The sequence below is a fragment of the Belonocnema kinseyi genome, chromosome 8, assembly GCF_010883055.1.
Source record: "Belonocnema kinseyi isolate 2016_QV_RU_SX_M_011 chromosome 8, B_treatae_v1, whole genome shotgun sequence".
In the NCBI taxonomy this organism is placed as follows: domain Eukaryota; kingdom Metazoa; phylum Arthropoda; class Insecta; order Hymenoptera; family Cynipidae; genus Belonocnema; species Belonocnema kinseyi.
Genome location: NC_046664.1, coordinates 97,184,749 through 97,194,626, shown reverse-complemented (window position 1 = coordinate 97,194,626; position 9,878 = coordinate 97,184,749). Strand labels below are relative to the sequence as shown.

General features: G+C 37.7%; 1 protein-coding gene across 1 annotated transcript in view; it reads left to right on the top strand.

Moving 5' to 3' along the window:
* The first annotated feature begins 313 nt into the window (after window positions 1-313).
* LOC117178867 overlaps window positions 314-9,878 on the top strand; it is a 30,429-nt gene continuing 20,864 nt past the window's right edge. The window contains exon 1 of the mRNA XM_033370380.1: window positions 314-578. Coding sequence (XP_033226271.1) covers window positions 320-578 — 259 coding nt within the window. The 5' untranslated portion in view covers window positions 314-319. The remainder of the gene's footprint in view (window positions 579-9,878) is intronic.

The following is a 9,878-nucleotide window of genomic DNA, read 5'->3' as shown; positions in this document are numbered from 1 at the left end:
TTAACCGTGTGCTTATTTATTAATCATTTTTTAGTCATAGTTTTTCACAATTTATAGTGCTGTCTAAGCTATAGTCTAAACTATAATTAATTAAATTATAAATATAATTCTAATATCTTTATATTATTCGTTAAAGTCACATGATGATTCGTAATTGCAGCTTCGAGGTCAGAAACACGTGAGAATTTGCACTGGTAAACATCAATGATAGTCATATATAGTTATATATATAGTAGACACACACATATAGAGAAGCTCAGTAAAAAGAGTAGAGCGATAGCATAGAACTAAACTGCCTTAAGACTGGGACAACTACAAGATGACATTGTGGAGACAGCAAAGACTCATGCAATCCTGGAAAAAGATTCGAAAAAGAAGACAAACGACTGAACGGCCAGATAAAAGTTCACTTCTCAAATTTTCAGGAAACTCAGTCCAAGCGGTGGATGGTATGATGGGACCAGAAGAATATAAAAGCCAAATGGAATTTTGCGGAGCACATAGCCACGACGTTCACAAAATGTCAACAACCTTCTTCTCCGATTGTGCCAAGATTGTCAACTCACGGTCTTACCTAGGTCTTTACCTTACGAAATTTCGAAAAAAATTGTTTAAACAAATCCCATTTGTTTAAATAATAAAACATCAATTAATCAATGTTAAAAAATATTCTACGAGACTAACAGTAATGATTTGTAAGGGGAAAAACGAATTTTCGAGAAAAAAATTATTCAAGCAAATTCTATTTGTTTAAATAATTGAACATTAATTAACCAATGATAATAAATAAAGGGTTTTTCAATAAGAGCGCTACAAAAGTTTTTTTTAAATAAAACAAAAATAGTTTTGGATACAAATGAAATTCTTTATTCATGTGAAAGTACATTGGATGCCATTATGTATGGAACTCAATTTCTTTTGCATGGCGACCACGGGCACGCTTGCAGAAGTCCAGACGCTGAACCCAATTTTCGACGGTTTTCAAGCATAATTCGGCCGATTCTGCTGCAATTTCACGTTCGATATTCGTACGAAGTTCATCAATCGTCGCTGGCTTGTTGGCATAGACCATAGACTTGACGTAGCACCACAGGAAATAGTCTAACGGCGTCAAATCGCACGACCGAGGCGGCCAGTTGACTGGGCCATTTCGTGAGATAACATGCTCACCAAACTTGGTTTTTCAATAAATCGATTGTGACATTCGCTGTGTGGTTTGTGGCGCCGTCCTGTTGAAATCACATATTGTCCAAGTCCATATCATCTAATTCGAGCCAAAAATATTCGGTTATCATTGAGCGGTAGCGATTCCCATTCACAGTAACGTGCCGGTCTTGATCATCACGGAAGAAGTACGGCCCAATGACGCCACCGGCCCATAACCTGCACCAAACCGTAATTTTTTCGGGATGTAATGTTGACTCATGGACTTCGTGTGGATTCCTGCCTGACCAATAACGCATATTTTGCTTATTGACGACGCCATTCAGCCAGAAATGAGCCTCATCGCTGAATATGATTTTTCGATGAAAATCCGGATCATTTTCGAGTTGTTTCTCAGCCCAATTCACGAACATACGTCGCTTCTGGTGGTCAAGCGGCTTTAGTTCTTGCGTCAATTTGATCTTGTCAGGATGTAGGCCAAGATCTTTTCGCATAATACGCCACAACGACGTCACAGATAAGCCCAACGCTTGAGAACGACGTGTGAGAGACTGATTTGGGTCTTCCTCAATTGATGCGCTAGCGGCAGCAATATTCTCGACACTACGGGCACTTCTTTGTCTCATTGGCACGAGAACTTTTGGCACTGTACATGTGGATTCAAATTTTTCGACTAGACACTCAATTGTTGATCTGGCAGGACGATTATGACGACCATAAATTGGACGTAGCGCTCTTAAAGTTAAGGCCACTGACTCCGAATGTCGGTAGTAAATTTTAATAATTTCGACTCGTTGTTGGATCGTATATCTTTCCATGATGAAATGGCGAACCTTACTGAAGAGAAATGTCAAAAGAGCGGGAAAAAAATTGCGTCGTTTGCTGTCACTATCGGTCTACTTTTGTAGCGTGCCTATTGAAAAATCCTTTATATCCACTAGACCAATGTTAATAATTTTAAGTAAAAAAAATACCAGAGTACAGTGTTCAAAAGGTGAACTCCTCACTCGAGTGAGGTTGTACCACGTGACCCGTGTTAGAAAGAGACGGCACTCCTCGCTCGACTCGTTCTCTCTCTCTCTCTAAACAGGAGCGTCGGCGGATCAAAGAGACTGTTGGTCTAGACTTTATATGTCTATGCTCGCACCACAGCAGCGCGACAGATCGCACGCGATTGGTTGGCGGTCTGAGTGTGTGCAGAGACAGTCGGTCGGTGAGCTGTTTGCAGCTTACTGCACACGTATTTTCTTGTGCGAACACCTTTAGGCCGTTCGTCGATAAAAATACTTCAAATTTGTATGGTGCTTTCTCAATATATACGCGATGGCTTTAAATAACGCAGTTTGTTTAAAAAGCTAATATTTTTTTGTTTGATAAAAAATTGATTCTGAACGAAAATCACGTTTTTCCAACTTCGACCAGTGGGACGCTGCAGTGCTCCGCTTATCGGTCTTTGTTCCTAAGCAACTAACCAGCAGCGGCAGAGAGAAAATATATCCTCCAGCGGCAGCGTGTTTTAACTTAAACTCGCTGTCATTTCTACCATTTTTGACCAATTCTCTTTAAATTTTCAGAAAAACTTTCTCAAATTCTAGTGAACTACTGTGTTGTGGCATGTTATTTCCACTAATATTTTTTCGATGACTGTCCCACTGGTCAAAGTTGGCGATACGTAGTTTTCGTTCGGAACCAATTTGCTATTAAATAAAAAATAAAAGTGCGTTGTTTATAGCCATTGCTTGTATATTGAGAATACACTATACAAATTTCAAGTATTTTTATCAACAAACGGCCGAATAATCGCGAGTTATGTTTTACAAAACATCGATTTTTGATCGGAAAATTTTCTAAGTTTTTATTGTTTATTTTAAGTAATAATTATCGGATGAAGAAGTTTCATGAGAAAAACTTGTCTGCCGCGTCAAGCTGAATACAAATGTCTATTTTGTTTTACGTACCGACCACTTTTTTCTATCGATAGATTTTCCCGGTTGGACAATAATTCTACGCCGTTTTGAGCGCTTGTCGAGTTGTTGCATCCGTCATCTCAATTTTCGATTTTTTGAAAAAAAGTCATTAGGATAAATTATTCGAATTTTTGAATACCATGAATAACCGTACAGAAAATTTTTTAATTTTGAAAAAAGTGGTCTCAAAAATATTTAAAATATGCCCACTTTTTGAATTTTCATCCAAAATGGCTGGCTAACGAACTTCACCTTTAGTTTAGGACACTAAACGAGTGTACCAAAAGGCAGGCATACATATATACATACATACATACATACATACATACATACATACATACATAAATACATACATACATACATACATACATACATACATACATACATACATACATGCATACGTACATACAAACATACATACACACATACAGACAGATATACAAACAGACAGGCACATTCGTGAAAACCTGTTTTTCGGGTTCAGGGGGTCTCAAAACGTGGACATTTGACGAAAACTGGCGGAGGAGGGGGGGGGTCAATTTTTACACAAATCTCATCCTTCTCTGATGAGAATGTAAAAATAGTTGATAAGAAATGAGTGATGAAGAGTTTCAACGGAGTGATAAATGCCTGAAACAAAAGTCCTTGGAAAATAATGGGCCCGAATAGGGAGAGCTTTACTGCAGTAATATTTAAGAAAGCAGTATCTACAAAAAATAGAAAATGAGTTTTTTATGTCGTTGGAATCGTAAAAAAAGATACATCCTTTTATGAAAATTGTTTTTTAAAATTGTTGATAAAATTAAAGATAATTTTTTAATAATTATTGCAAAAAAGCCGCATCTTTTCATTCTGGCGAGTCGTGCTAGGTAAGAAAACAGTATCTACAGAAAATTTTCCGTAACTGCAAGAATTGTAACACGGAGGCTCGAAGACGGCACCCAAAATTACGTAAGAAAGCAGCATCTTTGAGACACTGCGTTTTTGCCTAACACCGGCCGCTAAAGAAAGGTACAAAAAACCATTTTTTTAAATTGGAAAAGAATTTTTTACAAGGAAATATTTGGCTTTTTGAAATAATTTGTATTTGTTTATATTTCAAAAGATGTTAATACTTGTAATTGTTATTTATAAAATGTTATTGAAATATATTTTTAAAATTATTTCAAGCATGTGTTTGTATCGATTTATTAATTATTCGTTGAAAATTTAAATTTTGCGCAGATACTGCTTTCTTGCGAACACCAAGGCTGCTTTCCGAGGACCGGTGTTCGCAAGAAAGCAGTTTCTACAGGCGCGACGTTTTTGTGTAATTTCGGGTTATATTTTTTGCAGTATCTGCATTTTTTATAAAAAATTAACAATTTATTTAATTTTGTGTCCAGAAATAAGAAGATCACCTGTAAATTAGACAAGAACTATAAAAAAATGTTTAAAAAGTAATTTTAAATGAGCGGTCTACGCGAATAATGATTTTAACCGTTTTCTTCAATTATCTCGGTTTGCTGTTTTTGCAGATACTGTTTTCTTAAATATCACGGCAGTTTACTTAGTTGATGTGATCAGAGTAAATAGTATGGATGGTAATATGTGACTGTCAGTAAGTTTGCATATTTTTATGTGATCTATGACAAATTATTACTTTGTGAAGCTCTTTGCTTCGGCTGATTGCTAGAGATGTCAATGAGCAACCTGCCTTGGAGCAGTCTTGTGCAACAAATTTGATGCTGAGATAAAAAACGCGGAAATTCTAAAATAATCTAAAAATCTAACTCCTATCCCCCTATACCTACTTCTACACTCCCTTCTCTCATTTTTTTTTTTTTAGTTGAGCTTGAAATTTGACTAGAACCGAGTCACTTACGCTTACTTCGAATCGAATTTGGCATTAAGATATACTCAGCAATCCCGCAAGAAAAGTTTCCATTATAGAGAGCAAGGTGTCCAAAGGGACGAGAAAGAAGCGCTGCGAACTGAGCCAGTTAACTCAACAACAACGCAGGAGTGATGAAAAAAGCGGGCAGTGCCTTCGGGCAATAATCGTGTCGTCTGCTGCAATAATTTTTAATCTGTTACAAAAATGTCACGGGCTATTTCGACATTTGCTTCAGTTCGCTTTTGGTCACTCAGTGTTTAGGTTATGCGCGTTACGAAAATGTCGAAAGAAAATAAAAGGAAGCGTTTATATTTCGAAGAGAAAATAAACTTTTAGACGAAGTTAAATCAGATGTCCCAAAAGAGTGTATTTTGAAAAATATGGTATCTATAAGAGCATGTACAAAGCAGTGAGAGCTCGCGAATCTCGTGTGAGAAATAAAATTTTAAGTTGTTAATTGGAAAAAAAAATCGCCAAGAACTATAGTGACAATCAGATTTTAAATGCTACATGGGCAAAGGCTATCCTAAATCAGCGACAATAGTCAAAGAGCTAGCTGGCAGTTGAATTGATAATCGGAATAGTCATAAAATGTGTAAAGTAAAGCATTCAAGCAAAACAATATTTTAACGTGTAACAGCATAATTTGGGTTTTCATTTCAGTCAAATATTTAGTTTATCTTTGATTCAGACAAATTTAATGCATATCATGCGTCAAGTAGTCTTCTTGACCCCTTCTTTCTGCTCAAAATATGCGTTTACGTATGCGAAAACCTTCTCGTGAGATGATAATCTCTCTCCTGCAAGCGAAATTTTAAGGTTAGGAAACAAGACGGTTACTTTTGCGGCAAACCTACAGATCGAAAGTACAAGGTTACTCATGTATTTTACATGGGCGATCTTAAGATCTATGCTAAAAACAAAGAGCAACTACATCTAGCTCTAGGGATTGTCGAACGATATACTAAGGAGATTGGAATGGAGTTTGTGTTAGACAAATGTGCCAAGGTTTATTTGAAGCGAGTAAAACTTAATGGCATCCCTGAAGACCCTGAGCTCGTCGATATAAGCGCTATACGATACCTTTTTGCTGGAGTAACTTATACATACATAGACGTGTCACAGAGCCACATTCAGGATGTCACATCTATAAAGGATACTCTCCGAAGCAGATGCAAACGTCTCATCAGGCAGATTTGGTCTTCCGAACTGTCGGCGAGGAACAAAGTCTCCGCAACGAACATGGTTGGCGTCCCGGTAGCACTCTATTTATTTGGAGTGGTTCCATAGGCGAAGAACGAGCTCAGATCCCTTGATACTGGGACAAGAAAGGTTATGCACATGAACAAAAGCATGTATCTTAATTCTTCTGTTCCGCAAATGTATATCTTACGCTGTCAAGGTGGTCGCGGAATATTGAGTGTTGAATGTCTTCAAAACAGGATTATTCTGGGTACAGCGCATAGAGTCGCAAATGAAAGAGATCCTCTTCTTAAAATGGTCAGGAAGTACGAAGAAGTGAGCAAAGGAGCGTTTATGTACAAAGCAGCGGAGGAGGTTGCTGAAACACTCGGACTTAACTTCAGTATTGGGGGTGAGAAAAATGCATCAAATCTTAATTATCTCGAGAACTCACTCCTGAAAGCCCGAATTAAGAAAGCATAAGAGAAAAACTATCGTGTACAGCTCCTCGATAACTGGATGCACGGTATCTTCCACAGAAATGTGGAGGATTAGTTCATATCGTGTGAGCTAACGTTTGCTTTCCTTAAATCGTCCGGATTAAAGTCTGGTACGAAGGGTTTCATCTTTGCATGCCAAGACGGTGTCATTTCCACCTTAACATACCGTCGCGACATTTTGAGCCAAGACATTCCCGGTGATAGCTGCAGGGCCTGCCATGCACACCCCGAGCATTTAGCTCACATACTATCTAGTTGTCCAACTCACGCGAGAATGACCTCAATTCAAAGACACAATGCGGCACTAAGAGTGCTTTATTACCATCTCTGTCACTCTTACGGCATTAACCTTAATATCGCTCCTCTAAATTCTCCTAGGGAAATTGAGTCAATTGTCGAGAATGGGAAGTGCCGCATATACTGGAACTTTATATTCTTGACAATTGTTTCTGTTATTCACTTGAGGCCTGACATGGTTCTTCTTAACTACGAGAAGCGAATATTCTGTTAAACTAATCGTCTTTTTCATCGGCGCTCTTGGAGGTGCTAAGCTTTCACTTGCTAATGGCCTAAAAAGCATCCCTGCGTGTCAACAATATTCTAAAACACTTGCGGGAAAAATGCAGAAGGCGGTTACCCTTGGGTCGCTCCGTGTTCTTAGGGTGCACGAGACTTTTGCTGGATTGGCGTGTTGATTCCTTTACAGACTGTAACCACCTCTCTCACGGTCGTGAAACGTGGTTGTGGCTGAATTTTTACCGCGATTTCGCTGGGAGCGGGTGCAATTTTTCAGATTAGCACCCGCTCCCAGCGAAATCCTGCGGTTGTCCTCATGACAAATTTTTAATTATATATATATTACATATTATATACATAACGTTGTAAGAAACGCTTTTTGCGGCTGTTTTAATCAACCTCCCTTGAAATCCTTCTTGGTTTCAAAAGCAGGCATTATTGGACGAGCACTTAATTTGGAACGAATGTAAACATCCCTTTTTTTACCCGAAACTTTCACTACGTGCCTGAGCCACAAGCAGGTAAGCATCACGTAAGTACAAAAATTTTATTTAGAAATATGCAGGGTGTCTAAAAAGTCCCAGAACGGTTGGATATTTCCTCAGGTAAAATATTTTTCAAAAAAGTGAAGGTCACTCCTGAAGTAAATTTTAACGAGCAATTCAATGGTGACCTTCATTTTGACCTTGAAGTTTACCTTCATGGCTTTTTGAAGGTCAACTTCGTTTTTTTAAATGGAAACCCCCTTTATTTACATTTGAAATCGATAAAGCGGAAAATTCTACGTTCAGGTACGTATTCAAGTCATAGGTCAATTGTAACGTTCAAGATCAGTTAGAGGTTATTTTAAATTAACAAAGTTTTCCAAGAGGTTAGTGCAATTCCTGAAGTTAATTTCAACGAAAAATTCATTGGCGATCTCTGTATTGATCTTGGTGATGATCTTCAAGGTTTCTTCAAGGTTTTTCCAAGCAGTTTACGTTTACGTTTAGCATTACCCATGAACAACGACGTGGGTGTAGTAAATTCTGCTCCCTTTGGGGTGCTTGAGTAGCGTGAGTCCCCTTACCTCTTACGCTTCAGTGAAGATGTTCGAACTGAAAACCTTGAGCTTCTTGACAAAAAGCTATGAGATTGTAAAAATGAGTTGCAGAATTACGAATCATCTCCCTATCAATCAAAGTAGCCCGTTGCAGAATCCGATTCTGCAATTCTTCTAAGCTTTGCGGTGGCGATGAGTATACTTAAAAAACGAAGTTAACTTTTAAAAAGCCATGAAGATAAACTTTAAGGTCAAAATGAAGGTCACCATTGAATTCCTCGTGGAAATCTACTTCAGGAATGACCTTCACTTTTTTGAAAAATATTTTACCTGAGGAAATATCCAACCGTCCCGGGACTTTTCAGACACCCTGTATATTATATATATTATTTTTAATATGAACCAAATAGAATCTGCAATCAAACATGTATTTTCCCACCTCCCCCACCCGATGAGTCTGAGGAATTCTTACCTGTGTACTTTATTACCTGTTCGCTGAAAAACCGGGATACCATGAACAAGTATCCCCTACGCATTAACCCCCATCACAATATAGGGAACGAGGGTATACATAAAATGATCATTGGTTCAAGCTGACGAAAATAAAGTTTCGACATATTCAACTTTTTTCAAAATGTGTGCATAGGACTTGATCCAAAAAACATGTTTTTGGCCATTTTCAAAAAATTCTAAATTGAGCAAAAAAAATTACTATTTTTTATTTTTTATTATTATTCAGTAGCCATAAATGTACATAGAAAAAATCTGCTATAATTTTCGAAGCAATAGGGAAATTTTTTGAAACTTTAAAAATTTTTAATTTTCAATTCAAAAAAGGGAACAGAAGATATTAACCGATTTCAAATTTTTTTGCCACTTCTCGCTTATAAACTAAACGCAAGAAGTGGCAACGTTCATGCTTTGCTCGCCCGAGATAGAATTTTCATGATTTGATGAAGCGAGTGAGCACCTTTTAGTTTTGGCCAACTTCTAGCCTCATCTTGCTCAATTACGCGAGCAAGACTTTCTAGCGCTCTCTTCTCGGTTAGTTTTTTATTGTTTTTATTTTTGGTTAAGTACCGTCAAGTCGTGTCGCGTGCGTTGGCAGCTTACCTTTAGAACGCCTCGATATGTATTCAGTATCAGCAGAACCAATTAACATTTACAAACAAAATACACCCGATCTATTTTTTTAATACCTTTTTTGTTACATCTTTACGGTATAAAAATATTGGGTGTTAAAATTAAAAGAAAAGTTTAAAATTTACACTCTTGTAATTATACTGGTGTGCATTGCCGTAACAGTACCGCAAGAGAATACTGCGGAGCATTACAAGCCAAAACTGGGACTCCCGCAATCTGTGCTGGGCTAGAACTGCACCAATGGTGTATACCAGGTGTATACATATGAAACCGGTATTGCCATCTAGCGGCCAGTAGGCACACTTGTAGGCACTGTCGGAACTTACCATTTATGCTAATTGGCGTATTGTCATCTGTCAACAATATCCAATACCAAACATGTCAAGTGTGATTTTTTTCGCTCTTGAAAATGTCGAAATACGTGCCTTCAAACAACGATTTGCGGGGAGCATTAATTTTCTGTTTCCATTTGGGTAAATCGGCGATAG